The following is a 17,652-nucleotide window of genomic DNA, read 5'->3' as shown; positions in this document are numbered from 1 at the left end:
TAAAGATATGTGGCATCCTCCCGGTCTGTAATCCCTCAGAAGCATGAGAATATCCTAAGCACCTAGAACAGTGCCTGGCACATAAAAGGTGCTCAATAAATATTTGTTGAGTGAATTGTCATCTTTACTTGCATATGAACCAGTGCCTGTCCCAGCCATGAAGGAGTGGAGAGGAATTGGTGGAAGATAAAGCAGTTGTTCTTGGGGACCACTGGAGGTCAGGCTGAAGTCTCTGGGCAGCGACTCTGCAAAGAGCAGGCCTGGGAGCGTCCTCAGCTTCACTCTCCTTCTTCCTCTCTGCTACCACATCTCAAGGTGGGTGGAGCAGAGGAAGAGTACACTTTGCTCGTCTGTCTCTCCCCTACTGACCTTGCTGGGTGGGTTGACTGTGAAAGCACCAAGCTTCAACTGGTCCTCACCTAGGATCCTGGGATGAGGAGTCGGGTCCTAGAATCTGGCCTCTTCCCTCCTCCCCAGGGCACATTCTCAGCTAGCCCACTGCACTTTCCGGATGGAACAGGGCAAAAATATCTCATGAAACTGGTTGGGCAAGGCCTCAAGGCTGACCATCCCTTCATAAGACAAGTCCTTCTCTCTGCCCTTCCCCCCACGATGGGGAGGCAGACCTATAAAGGGGCCCTTTCCCGGGCTGTTGCTCCCTGAATCCCTTCACCCCACACCTGGGTCTCCACACCAAGCACCTCCATTGAGGCCACCATAGGCACCACTGGTAGGTCCTCCTAGGGGTGAGGTGGGGGCAACAGAGGTGACAGTCTGGCACTGCACTGGGCACTAACCTAAGGCTCCTCCTGGGGAAACCAATCCCGCACACCCTCTCTCCAATTCCCTCCTTCCTTCTGTACTTGCCAATGTGTCCTGCTGCCTCCCCTCAACCCACTCTCCAAGGATCTCTCCCCAGTCCTTGCTCTGCTTCCCAACCTGCCCTCAGACGCTGCACAGACCTGCTGATCTCTAGCCGCAGCCAGCACTGCCCCTCCGTGAGCTGAAAGCTTCTCCTCATCTCTCATCATCTTGTCTTTGGCTCAAGCAGGGTGGTCAGCCAGTGTCCACTGGACCCCAGAGGAGCCCCCACGAGCAGAGATCTCGAATCAAAGTCCTTGGTGCCCTGGGGCAGCAGGGTGGGGCTGATGGGGAAGGGACCCATGGCAGGTGCTGTCCTTGGTGTCAAGTGGGTTCCAAGAGGCAGACCGTCCATCTCCTCTTCACCCTGGTCCTGAATTAAGATAGCCAAGTGTTCCCCACCAGGGCACACTCTCCATCAAGGAATGTTCCAGTAGGGTCACCACATCCTGGCCAGAGCCAGGCCAAAGCTCCTTATGACACTGCCATTGGCGAGGATGGCACTCCCCATCTGCCATCGCAGGCCCTGGTCTAGGACCATGACGTGAAGAACTAGGCGTCGTGGGTGGGTAGACACTGAGGTATCCACACTCTTCTTGGCAGCACCCCCTGGCCTTCAGCCTGGTTCCCTGTAACATTTCCACGGGAGTGCAGGGCCAGGGGGTCAGGGTGGGGAGCCAGGACCTCAGGTGGGCAGAGGACGGATTCAGAATGTATCTCTGTGGAGCTTCACAGCGTTGGCCTCAGCCAGGGCTTGCACTGGAAAAAAGAGAAATCAGGTGAGAAGAGGGCTGCACACAAGACTGCTGATTCCAGTCAGTTTCCTGGGAGAAAGAAGTTTCATCCTGCCATACCCTGGTGGAAACCCACCCCACTCCCTCACCCCAAGAGAGGCCAACAAAGGAATAGAAGTCAGTATTCTCTGTTTTACTTTTCTGCCCATGAGCAGCTATGTTTGAGGGGTAAGGGAAGGGCATATAGCCTTTGGCTATGGTTATCTAGTGTTATTTTAATTTACGGTAAGATCTGGGAGTGGAAAAGGAGCTTCTAGGGGCTTCTGAGAGCCCTGCAGGAGGACTGCTGTGTACCTCAACAGGTGGAAGCTTGTTAGCTAGCAGGAGGCACAGGGTGGAGTGTTAGGGAAGGCACTTCCCTGACAGTGGACAGGTGAGGGCGAAGCTCCATTCCCTGTCTGCTTCTGGAGAAGCAAAGGCCACTGGCATCACAACGTCCAAGAAGCAGCCCTTCCAGCCAGGTCCAGCCCAGCACCGCGTGGGGATGCTGGCGGGCTCAAGCGGATGGGCGGGAGGAGGGGAGGATGGATGGATGGATGGATGGATGGGGAGGAGCGGCACAGGGCACTGGGCTGGGGGGGAAGCGATGTCAGAATGAGAGGGCTAAATGGCTCTGTGGGGGTGGGGGAGGGGACCCACTCCCAGCGTGGATGAAATACAGTAGAAAACTGCTTACGTCAGAGCTCAGACCCGCATGGTATGGCTGCTGTCGGCGCCCCGTGGGGATTCAGACGAGAGGGGGTTGGCTGGTGGAGTCGGGGAAGCAGGGGAGGTGGGAGGGCTTGGGGTGGCACATTGCACTGGAAACAGAAATGAACAGGGAGGTGAATGGGGGCACCTAGAGCAAGCGAGGCTCTCCTCAGGCGGGGAGCAAGGCAGGGAGGCAAGCAGAGAGGAGAGTGGAGCTCAGGGCCTGCTCAAGCCAGGCCAAGCTGTTCCCCCGGCACCATGGAGGAGGGGGTGAGGCCCCTGGAGGAGACCTGGCTCAATCCAGGCTCTGCTGGGGACCAGTGTGACTGAGAGTGAGGCTAGGCCTCTGGGGGCCAAGGCTCCCCTCCCACCCACACAATGGGGAGATTCACACACTTCTCCACTATTGTGCAGATAGAACGAGGGAGTGGCCGGCTAGATACAGTGGACGTTGCTAATGATAATGATTAATAGTGCAGTAAAATCACACTAATCCGAATCATCAGGCCCCCATTTAACGAGCAGCTGAAGTGACCACCATGTTAATCACTGCCACGAAAATGGAGGCTTCTCATAGACTCAAAGAGAGTTCTGTACTTGAACACAGTGGAGGGCTCAGAAACACCTTCCCTGCTATCTCGCTTGAGATGCCCTTCTCATCAATCCAGTGAAAGTAAACTTCAGTCCACCCCTGAACAAATCAATCATTACAAGCCTTAAAGTGGTGATATTTGAATTAATGAGATTTTACTCTATTATCATTATTATCCCATGTTGAGAACAGCAAGTGAAAGGGCAATGAGGGGGGGAGACGTATCACCAGGGACAAGCTCTACGCAGTCCAGACCCTCCTGCATCCTCACCGCAGCCACCAGGCAGCAGGATGGCATAGACAGCATCCTCACTCCGGCTCAGAGAAGAACCAGACCTCAGTTAGGGTCGCACTGCACGTCCACCAAGAGAGGTGTCCTAACATTGAGCTTCCCAGTTCCTTGCCCTCACCTCATCAGCTTCCCTGCCCTCTATGCAAGAGAAAGGGCCGTTGTGGCTTCTGCGTTTGCGTATGTACGCACACCCTCGAATGTATAGAACACACACAGCTCTGGCGTGGATGTGGAGTTGTGTCTGCCTACACACAGTATACAAAGTTTGCACACAGGATCCAGCAACACCGTATCATTACACTCATTATACACAACTCACATCCGTGTGTTTGTGCACTGCCAAACTTGCCCCTTTCCACGTGACCCAGTGCACTCGCCACTTCATGGTCCAAATGCATTCATAAACACTTTCAGATACACATTCGTGTGCATATACACATCGCCGACCCAGGGGTTAGTCACCTGGCAACCTCAACTTCTAAACCAGTTGAGAAAACAGAAACAGCAAGGAATTATCTCAGGAAGCCAAACTAGCCGTTGCAGCCTACAATGCAGTGAGGCTGTTTTAATTTACACATAGGAGAGCCCCTTGGAGTCTGGTTACTCTTATTTATATACAATTCTAATAGGTGTGGATTTGCTGGGTTTCTAGCCCAGGGATGTTAGCAACAGGAAAATTGGAAGAGAAAGAGGAATTGAGGCCCACTGACATCTATAGGAAGGTACAACTGAAGAGAGAAAATCTTTTGTAAAAAGTAGACATAATAACCTTAAAAGTGTAACAGTTTAGGAACATGTAGTGTAGCTACAAACAGATCTATATTGATTGCAGCCCCTAAGGACATCCCTTTAACAGAGGTCAGCAAAATAATGATATTTATAACGACACTAAATGAATGAGAAAAGTTAATTTTGTAAATAGAACTCTTTAAGAAGGCAGAAAATGCTAAATATATATAAGGAATATATCCTTATATTTTGTAGTCAAGCCAGGTGCAGTGGCTCACGCCTGTAATCCTAGCATTTTGGGAGGCCGAGATGGGTGGATCACTTGAGCTCAGGAGTTTGAGACCAGCCTGAGCAAGAGCCAGACCCCATCTCTACTAAAAATAGAAAAATTAGCCAGGTGTTGTGGTGAGCACCTATAGTACTAGCTACTTGGGAGGCTGAGGCAAGAGGATTGCTTGAACCTAGGAGTTTGAGGTTGCTGTGAGCTATGACACCATGGTACCTAACCTGGGGGACAGAGTGATATTCCGTCTCAAAAAAAAAAACAAAAGAGGGTAGTGCCTATGGCTCAGTGAGTAGGGCACCGGCCCCATATACCGAGGGTGGCTGGTTCAAACCCGGCCCCAGCCAAACTGCAACAAAAAAATAGCTGGGCATTGTGGCGGGTATCTGTAGTCCCAGATACTCAGGTGGCTGAGGCAGGAGAATCGCCTAGGTCCAGGAGTTGGAGGTTGCTGTGAGCTGTGTGACGCCACAGCACTCTACCCAGGGCGATAAAGTAAGACTCTGTCTCTACAAAAAAAAAAAAAGAGGGCTCAGCACCTGGAGCTCAGCGGCTAGGGCATCAGCCACATACATCAGAGCTGGCAGGTTTGAATCCAGCACGGGCCTGACAAACAACAATGACAACTACAACCGAAAAAATAGCCAGGCATTGTGTTGGGCACCTATAGTCCAACTACTTGGGAGGCTGAGGCAAGAGAATTGCCTGAGCCCAAGAGTTTGAGTTTGCTGTGGGCTGTGATACCATGGCACTCTACCCAGGACGACAGCTTGAGACTGTCTAAAAAAAAAAAAAAAAAGAAAGAAAAGAAAAGAAAAAAGAGGACAGCGCCTTCGGCTCAAAGGAGTAGGGCGCCGGCCCCATATACCGGAGGTGGTGGGTTCAAACCCAGCCCTGGCCAAAAACTGCAAAAAAAAAAAGAGAGAGAAATACTACAGTCAAAACTCACATATATAGCAGATATGTATTGGATAGTCATGATGTTATAATGTGGGCAGTCACATCTGCATGCAGAAATAATCAGTCCTATGTACCCACATTCATGACATTGCTCTTTCACATCCTACACAGACATGTTCACAAATATTGCAGTAATACACTGTACACATACACACAAATGTGCTTTATCATTTCCCATACTCCAAAAAAAGCCAGTCATATATAAATATGTGCATTCAAAAACACTACCTTCACCTGTATACTAGACACTCATATATATGTACATCTATACGCCAACAGCTTACCAGATGCCACCTAGACTCATAAATAGGTCTCCACACAATATCCTTGGCCATTTTGCACGTAAGTGCACACACTCAAACGTTGTCTCCACCACTACGACTGCACAGTTGAATACACACGAATACACGTGTATCTACAAACATTACCAGATACAGACACTGCCCATGACATCCGTGCCACACGTATAAACTCAAAAATGCCACGTCTCCCACATACTCTGCACTGGAATTTGCACACACCAGGTGGATTTACAAGCATTTCAACATTCACCAATGATTACCCATGTCAAATACCCACACATGGGCACTTAATTCTACATTCTGCACCCATTGCACGCTGCCCTTGTGACCTGTGCCCAGCACTCACAGCATCCCAGGTGTGAGCCTGTGTCCACACTGCATGTGTCCAGGACTAGCCCTGGCTGCTCTGACAGGGCACAGCTCCAGGGATCTGGGCCACAAGCCAGGGGTAGTGGGATCAGTGGCTAAGTCTGAGGTCTGGCCCTACACAGTCATTTTTTAAATAGTTGAGGTTTTGGCAAAAGCAAGGTGACTGTCTGCTTGCAGCACACAGACCCTGAAATGTAAGCTCATGTGTATCTAGAGGGAAATCTGATCAGCCGGGTGGGTTCTGTTTTCACGGAACCTTTGGCTGGGGAACTGCGTAGAGAGAGCCAGGGGCTGCGGCAGGGGCAGAGCAAAGCTTTAAAACCGGTGTTGTGGCTCTAACCCCTTGAAACAGGAAGTTGCCTTTGGCCCAGAGCATGTGGAATTTGATCTTGGGAAGGTTCAAGTTCATTTTGCAGCTAAACTACAGGGAGGTTCAACAGAAGCCTCCCTCCTTGTGGCCAAACTGGTTCTGCTGCCTTTTGGCTGAAGGATGGGGCTCTCTGAAACCATCCCTTTTCTTCTCCTCAATTCCAGCCCAAATGCCAGCCTTTCCCTGAAACACCTCCACGGCTTTCCCTGGCCACCCATTCTAAAGTCCATTATACCCTTTCAGCAGGTTCTTCCTTAAGGCTTACTTAAATCCTTTTTTGTTGTAAGCCCAAAACCTTCGGTTTCTAAAAATATCCATATTTCAAGTAAATAGAAAAACAACAAATAGTTCCTATTTCTACTTCAACTATTGCTATTTCAGCTACTACTACCAGCATCACCAACACTACTACAACTTATTATCACCACTATCACAGCAAACAAGCACGTATTGAGCACATACTGAATGCCAGGCACTGTGCTAGGCGTTTGGCATAGTTGTTTCTGATACTCACACTACCAGACTTGGAGGTAGGTATTTTGATTTGAATTTTGCAGATGAGGAAATAGAGCCTCAGGGCACCAGAATTCGAACCCTCTTTAATCACCACCATGAAATGCCAACCTCTTTTACTGTGTTCCTAGCCACAGTTCTTACTTGCTTCTTGTCTGACCCTAACCTGGGCTGCTGTAACCATGGCCTGCACACCTGGTCTTTCTGTCCTCTGCCAAAGGCATCTCAAACCACGGTTCCCTTTAGGGTCATTCCTCTTAACGACAGCCTTCAAAGCTCTCACTCTCACCCGACCTTTCCATCCTAAGCACCTGTCTTAATGAGGAGGGCAGTCTCCCAGCTCCATGCCGCGCCCACTCTCTTCTGACAGAATCTCTTTCATTCTTCAAAGCTCAGCTACATTCTTGTCTATCCTGGGATGATGTCTCAGGCTAAGAAGACGTTAATCCTATTCACTTCAATGCTGTCAGCATTTACTTGGGACCCATTAGTCTTTGTCTCAGTGTGAAGCCAGTTCCTCACAGAGACCTTTTCCTAGCAGCAAAGTAGGTTTGGGTCAGAAACCACGGTGGTGATTGCAATGCTCTCAACTGTTTGGTTGCCTGCACAATCTTTTCTTCTGGTCTTTCTACCTATATGTAGCAAGAAGGGGGTATACGCTGAAATACCTGGCCCTCTCTCCGCAACTGGGAAACACTTTTATCTTTCCAATCCTGCTCAGTTATCGCCTTTCTCTGTGCCTCGCTTTGCTCTGACCTGCCCTGGCAGAGTGGCTCCTAGTGCTCCCTGCATGGCCACTCCTCCATAAAGCAGCGGTAGGGATTATCACCCAGCTCTGCGCTCCAGGATGTCAGCAACTCTGGCCCCTCTGCATTCCCTGACCCTAGCACAGTACCTGGTGCTCAATAAATGCTCACCTGGACCTCGAGGAGCACCTCTCTGGCCCTGCCCCCCTCGCAGCACTGCACTTCCTCCCCTACACCTGGTCAGCTGGTTTCCCTGGCAGGGCAGAGCGAGGCCCAGCCCCTCTCACCAGACAGCATGCGGCCCCTGCGGGAGGCCTCGGTCGCCAGGGCGCAGGAGATTTCAATCCGCTTCTCCTGCTCCTGCAGCTGGCTCTCTGAGTCCTGGGGCACGTCCACAGAGTCCCCCTCGCCGATGGGCACCACGTTCTGCATACTGAAGAGGCACAGACACACAGACATGGAGGGAGGGACAGGATAGGCCAACTGGCCTGGGGGGGCCTGCGGACTGAGGTTGGCAGGGAGGGCCAGGGCCCGTAAGTGTGCAGTCTCTGGTTCCCAGCAAGGCTGTCCCCAGGAGTGAGTGGGACCCTGGCAAAACACAGGTTGGGACCCCTACCCTCAATGTTTGCAAATGAATTAAAAGGTTCAAGTGAACATTTAGGGCAGCCTTGAAGGGGAAAAGAAGTCACCAGAGGGCAACCCTGCAGTTTTGCCTTGATGATGTGATGTGCGTGAGCCCAGCAGGTCCGTTTAGCCCCCGGCAGCAGCGTGCTTGCCCTGCCGATGCCTGGGCCTGGTCTGCTGTCCTGAACCACTGCCTCGATGTGCTCTCCCCTGGGGAGGCTCTGTGCCCCAACGACATCTAGTGGCCCAAGTGTCCTAGGTGCCAGGGTGGGCAGAGGAAGTGGAAGCTCCCCCAGGCCTGTTACCTGGATTTGGCAATGAGGGTCTTGATCCTCTCCACCTTTTTCTGCTTCTCCTTCAACTCCTCAGGGCTCAGGGGCGTGTCAGGCTCCAGGTCAATGTACCGTTCAGGGATGAGGACTTTGTCTGGGGTGGAGAGCTGTGGAGGCAGTGCCATCACCACCTACATCCCCTAACAGGGCCTCCCCCACCACCTTCTTGCATTCTGCTCACCTCCTTATTGATGTCCACATCATAGTGCTGGGGCTCCAGCTCCATTTTGCGAAGCCGGGCAATTTCCTCCCGGGGTGTCTCGTAGGCCTGCCCACCAGGCTCTTCTGCCCGCAGCGCGGCCTCCAGGTTGGAGATGTCCACCTCGTGGATGCTACGGTGGCGGCGTACCTAAGGGACAGCACCGTCACTACCACCCCCTGCTGCTCCCGCCTCCAGGTAGCTCGACTGTGCCCATGTCCTCACTCTCCCGTGTGCCACCACCCCATGGCTCCCACTGCACCCCACTGCAGAGCTGTTCTCCTTCCATGCTGCTGACCCAAAGCCTGCCCACCTGCAAGGCCCCAGAGGTAAAATCGCACCAGTCTCTTGCCTATACTTTCTCTCTTCCCCGGCCTGCTCTACCCTGTGTTCACATTCTGTGCCAAATATTTTAGGCTGTTGAATTGTGTGTGTTGTATTGATTTCTAATGGTTTCATATTATAGAAATTTTTTTTTTTTTTTTGAGCTAGAGTCTTACTTTCTTGCCCTCGGTAGAGTGCCATGGCATCATAGCTCACAGCAACCTCAAACTCTTAGGCTCAAGTGATTCTCTTGCCTCAGCCTCCTCGGTAGCTGGGACTACAGGCCCCTGCCACAACACCTGGCTATTTTTTAGAGATGAGGTCTCACTCTTGCTCAAGCCGGTCTTGAACTCATGAGCTCAAGCGATCCACCCACCTCTGCCTCCCAGAGTGCTAGGAATACAGATGTGAGCTACTGCGCCGGCCCGTATTATAGAAATTCTAATCCATTCACTAAAATGTAAACTCTTTGAGGATTGGATTTATGAGTCATAATTTCTGAAATCTAGTAGAAAGAGAAATGAAGGAGGTGCCTTGGGCATTTAATAGCTGTAAGGTCCAGGAATCCCATTTCTCCTCACTCTGGTTCCCTAGATAATAATCCTTAACCCAATGTTCTTGAAGAGATTAAATGAAATAACATGAAAAGGACCTGAGAATTATGTTGTCCCATGCAATGGTGAGCTATTATGATCATCTCTGTAATAGCCAGGCCTGTGCTAAGCACACAGAAGTTGCGACCAGAAATGTGTATAAGTGACGGCAACTTCTATGGGGTGGATTTTGTACTATTCCTTGTCAAATGAATTTTGTATAATTCATTTCAACAAAAATAAAGCATTCCTTTTTGTTAATTATTTCCTTTAAACTAGAAAAAGAAAGCACTTGTTGAAGTAACTTTTCTACTCAGTGTGGCGAGTCTCCCTAGTTCTCCCAGCTGCCAGGGTTGCTGCTCTTTCTACCCCCTTCCCCTCAAACCGCTCTGGCCCAGGCTGGCCACACCCTGGGAGTGGGCTGTATGGCAGATGCCAGGCTCGTGCCTGGGGGGTGGTGGGTGGGGCGACATTACCACTTTGTAGGCAGGCCGAGTGCTGGGGTCGGGTGCTGGGCTGGCTGGGAGCTGCAGGCTCCTCCGCTTCTCCTTCATGGAGCCACTCTGGTGTCGCCGCATTCGGTCAATCTGCTCCTCCACACTCATCTTCACCTTCCCCTCGCCTGGGAACACTGCACTCTTGGGGCGCTCCTGTTGCAGTAGGAAAATGAGGTTCCGACAAGTGCTTCATCTCGCACCTGCCTTGGCATCCCTCCTAAATCCTTACCATTTACCTTCCAGGGGAAGTCTGCCTGAAGTGGGTTGCATGGTGGGCCCCGAAAGAAGTGGCCGGGTCTTAACCCCCTGGTACCTATGAATGTAACCTTATGTGGAAATATGAGATCATCCTAAATGAGAGTGGCTGCTAAGTCAATAACAGGTGTCCTTGTTGAGACAGAACAGTGTAGAAGGTAACGTAAAGATGAAGGCCGAGATTGGAGTGATTCATCTACACAGGAAGGAATGCCAAGGATTGCCGGTGATAGCCACAAGCTACAAGGAGTGGCCTGGGACGGGGTGGCCCTCAGAGCCTCCAGAAGTAACCAGCCCCACCAGCACCTGGAGATTGGGGACTTTTGGCCTCCACATCTACAACAGCATAAATTTCTATTGTTTTAAGTTACCCAGTATGTGGTAATTTGTTACAGATTCCTAGGAAATTAACATAGGTACTTGGTACAAGGAGATAGGTGCTAAAATAACAAATACCTAAAAGTGCAATAGAGACTTTGGAGCTGGATAGTAAGAAGAAGGTGAAAGAATTTTGAGGTATATGATAGAAAAAGGCTAGACTTCCTTGAAGGGATGATTAGCAGAAGGATGAACTTTGAAGATGATTCTGATGAGGGTTCAGAGGAAGTGAGGAGCACAGAAGAGAAAGCTTTTATTGCCTTAGAAAACACAGTCATCCCTGGCATCCATGGGCACCGGTCTCAGGGCCTCCTGACCCCTGCACACCATGGACACCAAAATCCACAAGTGCTCAATCTCCCATAAGAAAAATGGTGTTGTATCTGTACATAACATACATTTATCCTCCCCTATTTCAATCATCTCTAGATTACTTATAATACCTAATACAAAATAAATGCTATATGAATAGTTGTTATATGGTTTTTTTATTTATACTATTTTTTATTGTTGTATGTTTTTGCCCCAGATATTTTTGATCTGTAGCGGGTGAACCCTTGGGTGCAGAACCTGTGGATATGGGGGGCTGACCGTATATATGTCATCCTGAAGAGAATACTGGTAGAAATATGAATGTTAAAGATGCTTCTTTAACACTGGTGGGGTCTCAGAAGGAAATGACAGACATGTTACTGAAAAATGGAAGAAAGGCCATCTTATAAAGTGGCAGAAATTTGGTCAAATTGTGTTCTATTGTTGAGTGAAAAGGAGGAATTTTAAGTGATGAATTTGGATATTTGGCTGAGGAGATTTCTCAGCAAAATGTCAAAGGTGTGGCCTGGTTTCTCTTTGTACTTATAGTAAAATGAGAAAGAAAAGATAAAGGGGCAATGCCTGTGGCTAAGTGTAAGGCACGGGCCACATACACCAAGGCTGGCGGGTCTGAACCCGGCCTGGGCCAGCTAAAACAACAATGACAACTGCAACGCAAAAATAAGCCAGGTATTGTGGCAGGTGCCTGTAGTCCCAGCTACTCGGGAGGCTGAGGCAAGAGAATCACTTAAGCCCAAGAGTTGGAGGTTGCTGTGAGCTATGCCACCATGGCACTCCACCCAGAGCGACAGCTTGAGACTTTGTCTCAAAAAAAAAAAAGATAAATTGAGGAAGGAATTGTTAAGCCAAAAGGAACCAGTACTTTAACATTTGGGAGGTTCTCAGCCTACCCAGTTCACCCATCCACAAGGGATGCTTAAGTTGGGAAATTCAATGTTAGAAAAGTATGCCCTAGAGATAGGATCAAGAATGTGGCTGGTTTTTTTATGTTGACTTTTTTTTCTATTCTTGTTTTCCCTTTTTCCTTCTGCTCCATTTGGGGCCCAGGGGTTTCAGTCATCTCCCCATTTGGTCCCTTTGGACTGTCTTTGTTGATTCTAACTTGTAAATAAATTATTCAAGTTGTGGGTATCTTATATTAAAAAAAAGAGAGAGAATGTGGCTGGATAACACTTTGCTGAAGAAAAGCACAGGACTCAGAGCCAATCAACCATCTCAGAAGAAGCCAGAAATAGAGACAATTATCCAGGAAGGATCTATAGGGAATCCCCTAACGCTGCAGTCCCCAACCCCCAGGCTGTGGACTGGTACCAGTCCATGGCCTGTTAGGAACCAGGCCACACAGAAGGAGGTGAGCACTGCAAGCAAGCAAAGTTTCATCTGTATAAAAGCTGCTCCCCATTGCTCATATCACCACCCAGCCTCCACCTGTCAGATAAACAACAGCTTTAGAGTCTCATGGGAGCATGAACCCTATGGTAAACTGAGCATTTGAGGGATCTAAGCTGTGCAGATCTTCTAAGAATCTAATGACTGATGATCTGAGTTGGAGGTATAATGTGCCTGAATCGTCCAGAAACCATCCCTTAACCCCGATCCATGGAAAAATTGTCTTCCATGAAACTGGTCCTTGGTACCAAAAATCTTGGGGATTGCTACTCTCATGGAATGGATCCCCTTGAAATATGAAGATCTGGAAGGTTTTTGAGACTGTTATACCAGCAAAACCACTGTCAGCTTGGACTGAAAGAGAGATTAAAAAAAAAAAGTGGGAAAAAGCTATCAGACTTCTGGGATTCTACAGGTGGGAAGTTAATAGAGATACTCAGGTACAACATGTGCTAATCGTCAAGAAAAAGAAAGAATGACCCTGAGGGCAAAGCTGTGGGTGCAGAGGCAAAGGCCAGAGAAGCAGGCCTGGAGCCAGGGGCTGATGGAGCCTCCACGACCACCGAGACCCCCGAGCGCAGGGGAGTGAGCCACAGAGGTTTGTTCTAAGGCTTTGAAACCTAATGGAATTTGCTCTGCTTATGGGGGACTGGTGACCCCTTTATCACCTTCAATTTCTCCTTTTTGTAAGGAATAGGACAGTCATTCCTGTCCCACCATTGTATTTTGAAAGATTATTTTCTAGTTTTACAGGTAGAGAAGAATTTTGCCTCAAAATGGATGATACCTAGAGTCTCACATATATCTGATGGAGATGGTTGATTTTAGATGATGAGATTTGAGATCTTTGAGCTGATGATATTTAGTTGACATTTTCAAACTTAAGAGTTGATGCTGTCATGAGGTGAGACTTTTGAGAATTTTGGGATGGGGCAAATATATTTTGCAAGTAGAATGGGAATGAAATTTGGGGCCAGAGGGCAGACTGTAATTGCTGAATGACTAGTAGCCCCCAAAGTATATGTCTAAGTCCTAACCCCTGATACTTGTGACTATAATTCTGGAAATAGGTCTTTGCAGATGTAATTAAGAATCTCAAGGGGAGTATAAAGTAGGATGGTTAATGGGTGCACATATATAATTAGACAGATAAAATGAACAATATTTGATAGCACAACAAAGTGACTATAATTAACAATAAGTTTGGGTGTACTTTAAAATAACTGTAAGAGTGGAATTGGAATATTCCTAACACAAAGAGATGTTAAATGCCTGAGAGGATGGATAACCCAATTACCCTGATTTGATTAATTCACATCATATGATTACATGAAAACATTAAAAAAGAGAGAAATCTCAAGATAAGATAATCCTGGGTTAGGTATGCCCTAAATCTAATGATGAGTGTCCTTATAAGAGAGAGAAAAGGAGAAAACACACAGAGATGAAAGGAACGTGAAGATGGAGGTGGAGACTGGACTGCCAAGCCAAGCCATGCCAAGAACTGCCAGGAACAACCATTAACTAGGAGAAAGGCATGGAAAGTGTTCTCCCTCAGAGTCTCCAAATGAACCAACCCTGCAGACACCTTGATCTTGAACTTCTGGCTTCCACAAGTGTGAGAGAGAAATTTCTGTTGTTTGAAGCCCCCCAGTTTGTAGTGCTTTGTTAACTGTTGGCAGTCTGAGGAAATTAATACACTGCCTTGGGTCAGCACATTTGGTTCTGAACACTGATTTTTGCCTCTTTCCCTCCTTTGCATTTCATTAAAAGCACATCATGATAATTTTGTTAAATGTTCTTCTCCATTTATGATGCATATCTTCTGGGTCCCTGACACATCTCCCTGGCTAGCCCTGCTGGATTTCAAACTTGCAGGGGACTGGTGATCTTTTTGTCACTTCCAATTTCTCCTTTTTGGCAGGAATAAAATAGTCATTCCTGCCCCACCATTGTAGTTTGGAAGAGGATTAATTTATTTTCTAGTTTTACAGGTAGAGAAGAATTTTGCCTCAAAATAGATCATACATAGAATCTCACAAAAACCTGATGGAGATGATTCACTTAAAAACTCCTCCCCCGGGCAGTGCCCGTAGCCCAGTGGGTAGGCGCTGGTTACATACACCGAGGATAGCAGATTGGAATCCAGCCTGGGCCTGCTAAAACAACAATGACAACTGCAACAACAAAAAAATAGCCGGGCATTGTGGCAGGCACCTGTAGTCCCAGCTACTTGGGAGGCTGAGGCAAGAGAATGGCTTAAGCCCAAGAGTTTGAGGTTGCTGTGAGCTGTGACACCATGGCACTCTACCCGGGGTGACAGCTTGAGACTCCATCTCAAAAAAAAAAAAGAACTCCTTCCCCAGTGGGGCTGTTGTCCCTCTCTTGCTTGTTCTACTTTCCTTCTTCAGCCCATTTGCGGGCAAATGGGTGACACCCGCACAGACCCCCAGGCTCACGGCCCAGCTCAGCCAGCTTCAGCTCTCAGAGCCTGCAAGATGGACACTCACCTGGGAGGAGAGTCCATTGCTGAGCCCGTTGGCATTCCTCCTCACCACTGCTGACGGAGTCACTTCATCACTCGGGGACTTTGTCCGAGGGGGCACAATGCCTACTGCAGGGACAGAGAGTAGCCAGTCGGCCTCCTCAGGAACAGGAAAACTAGGAGCCTGCTTCTCAGAGAGAGGCCCACTCCCATTCTCCTGAGATTAAAGGCCCAGCGTGGGCAAGCTCTCTCTCTGTCCGGCCTGTGGCCTTACTTCTAGGGGAAGATGGGTCAGGAAGTACCTTTGTTGAGAGCTGCCTGCTTCTCTGCCTCTACCTCTTGCCTGGTGGGCACAAGGTTGATGTCCCTGGGGGTGTCCAGGGGTGATGTCTGGTGGGAGTCTTTCTTGCTTTGCTCATAGTTTGCCTTGGGCTGGGGAGAAAGGATGAAAAGATGGTTGACCCTAGTATGGCTGCTGGGATCTGGCCCCTAGTGATTGTTTTTTGCTTTGTAATGGTTGAAGCTCAAGCCCTTGAAGACACAGGGAACAAGAAAATCCTGCATGTGCTGAATGGGAAGTAGACAGGGATGCACTGGAGCCCCCCACTCATGTACCTTAAGGCTGGTCAGTGCTGGGCCACCTTGGGGAGTGAGAGCCCGGGGCCTCCAGGAGGGCTCCAGTTGAGGCCCCTCAACCTGACCAGTTGTCCTGGTGAGCACTAAGAAATACAGACTTGCTATAAGCCAGAGTCAAAAACCAGCCAGAGGAAGTGGCTACAAGGGCAAGTGTCTTTGAGGATTCCGTAAGAGCCCATTTGAGACTTGAGCAAACAGAACCAGGTGAGTCTTAGTACCAGGATTCTGGGAGAATGAAAGGAAACTTAGCTGTGATCTGACAGAATCAGGAGACTAGAAGAGACTTCAGACCTCAGATATCTGAGTCACCTCCTGGCGTTGTATGGTTGAAGATTCTAAATCTCAGTGAGGAGAATATAGGAGGACTAGGCTAGAGGTGAGACGCTGCAGCCATCGCCCAACTAGAGAGCATGGGTAGGTCCCATCCCCTTTCTTTATCTGTCAGATACAGGTAATGCTCCCTGTTCTGCCAACCTCACTGGGCAAACCCTGAAGAGTTCATGCAAATTATGCCCAGCTGAGCCTAGATGAGCATAAGGGTTTTCCAATTTTAGGCACAGAACTCCTTCTATTCACCATACAACCTCTTCCTGGCCAAATTATATATCTCCTGGATCTTGGCTGGGGATCCAGGTAAGGAAAGAAAGAAGCCAACACCGAGGAGAAAATGGCCTGTACCCTTACACGGCAGGGGTTCATGAGACACAAGACAAGGCAGAAGGAGAGAAAGCCTGGGAGGAGTGGGGCCTGAGAAGGGCTAAAGACAGGAAGGGATTGCAATGGCATGGGGGGAGGTCACTCAAAATCCACTGGCTGGTCACGTTGGTGGGGAGTGGGACATAGCACCAGCACCCACAACTATTGACTGCCTGTGTTCCTGGGGCCAGGGGGTAGGGCAGCAACTCATTTCCCCATCACCCACAGAAAGCAAAAGGTTCAGAAAGAGGCCTGTGTCTCATCCATCCCTTTCCTTATCCCAGAGTCTAATGAAGCAGGGGGGCCTGGCAGAAATTGAGCTTTAAGAAAGCCAGTGGAGAGAAGGGAGGGGGGAGGTTTTGGTGAAGGGAGGGTAATGGGTGGGGCCATATCTACAGTGCATCTTAGAATGGGTACAGGCGAAACTTACTAAATGCAGACTACAAATGCCTACATACAGTAACTAAGAAAATGCCATGAAGGCTACGTTGAACAGTTTGATGAGAATATTTCAGATTGTATATGAATCCCGCCCATTGTACCCCTTGGTTGCACTAATGTACACAGCTATGATTTAACAATAAAAACAAATTAAAAAAAAAAAAAAGAAAAGAAAGCAAGCCAGTGGAGAAAGCAACTCCAGTGCCTGCCTTGCCCCCCTGCCTGGCTCTTTGCCCCATCCTCCCTGTCCCCACCCTCCAGGACCCAAGGGTGCTGGGTACCTGACCCCTGGCTGTTTCACCACTGCGGTGCCAGGAAGGGGAGTTGGGGTATGGCCAGAAGCGGCTCTCGCTAGGGAGTGGAGGGACGGTTGGAAGAGACTCCAGGGGGACGTAGGCTTTGGGGAGGGGAGGCCGAGGCGGGCCAGTTTCCTGAGGCAGAGAGAAGCCAGAGCATTAGGAGGAACAAGAACAGCCTCTGTGAGAGCAGGAGAAAAGAGCCGTTAGCAGGAGGCAGATGACAACACAGCTGGAAACCTGCGGCCTGGCCCACTGAACGCCCACCCCAGGCCTGGAGAGTGCACCACCTCCAGAGCTAACTCTGCCTTACCTCCAAGGGCCCCCTCGACTGAGCCCCACTTGTTTGCCACTCCCCACACTTCTCAATTTTTCTCCCACGTGTTCCCCTTGCCTCACCATCCTGCTAGGTACATTCCCACCACATACCTTTGCTTCCACCATCTCGCCTGCTGACAGTGTCTCTCTTTTGTTTCTCTAACTACCCAGATGCGCAACAGCCCAGTTTAAGTTCCACCCTCCTTTGGAGCTCTGAGCATTTCCAGTCTGAACCATATTGAGACTGGCACCATCACAGTCCTAGGAATCTGTCTTGGCGCCCACTGGCCTGGGTGAAGGCCCTTGGGGCATGCATGTGTATCTTTCTGAGAGGGCCTCCTACCACCCCGTGCCC

The 17,652-nt window shown here is 49.3% G+C and overlaps 1 protein-coding gene across 10 annotated transcripts in view; it reads right to left on the bottom strand.

Annotated features, from left to right (window-relative positions):
• Positions 1-1,095: 1,095 nt before the first annotated feature.
• The window catches only part of PLEKHA6 (pleckstrin homology domain containing A6), a 159,986-nt gene continuing 143,429 nt past the window's right edge, over positions 1,096-17,652 (bottom strand). For 8 of the 10 annotated variants that reach the window (XM_053605226.1, XM_053605227.1, XM_053605228.1 and 5 more), the window contains 9 exons: positions 16,965-17,114; positions 15,213-15,342; positions 14,936-15,039; positions 10,050-10,223; positions 8,639-8,806; positions 8,431-8,564; positions 7,789-7,934; positions 2,332-2,455; positions 1,096-1,620 (listed from right to left, as the gene is read on the bottom strand). In XM_053605226.1, coding sequence (XP_053461201.1) covers positions 2,340-2,455; positions 7,789-7,934; positions 8,431-8,564; positions 8,639-8,806; positions 10,050-10,223; positions 14,936-15,039; positions 15,213-15,342; positions 16,965-17,114 — 1,122 coding nt within the window. In that variant the 3' untranslated portion in view covers positions 1,096-1,620; positions 2,332-2,339. The remainder of the gene's footprint in view (positions 1,621-2,331; positions 2,456-7,788; positions 7,935-8,430; positions 8,565-8,638; positions 8,807-10,049; positions 10,224-14,935; positions 15,040-15,212; positions 15,343-16,964; positions 17,115-17,652) is intronic. The other 2 variants (XM_053605232.1, XM_053605233.1) reach the window with 1 other exon arrangement.

The sequence above is a fragment of the Nycticebus coucang genome, chromosome 10 (assembly GCF_027406575.1).
Source record: "Nycticebus coucang isolate mNycCou1 chromosome 10, mNycCou1.pri, whole genome shotgun sequence".
NCBI lineage: Eukaryota > Metazoa > Chordata > Mammalia > Primates > Lorisidae > Nycticebus > Nycticebus coucang.
The sequence above is the reverse complement of the archived record's forward strand: the minus strand, read 5'-3'. Positions and strand labels throughout refer to the sequence as shown.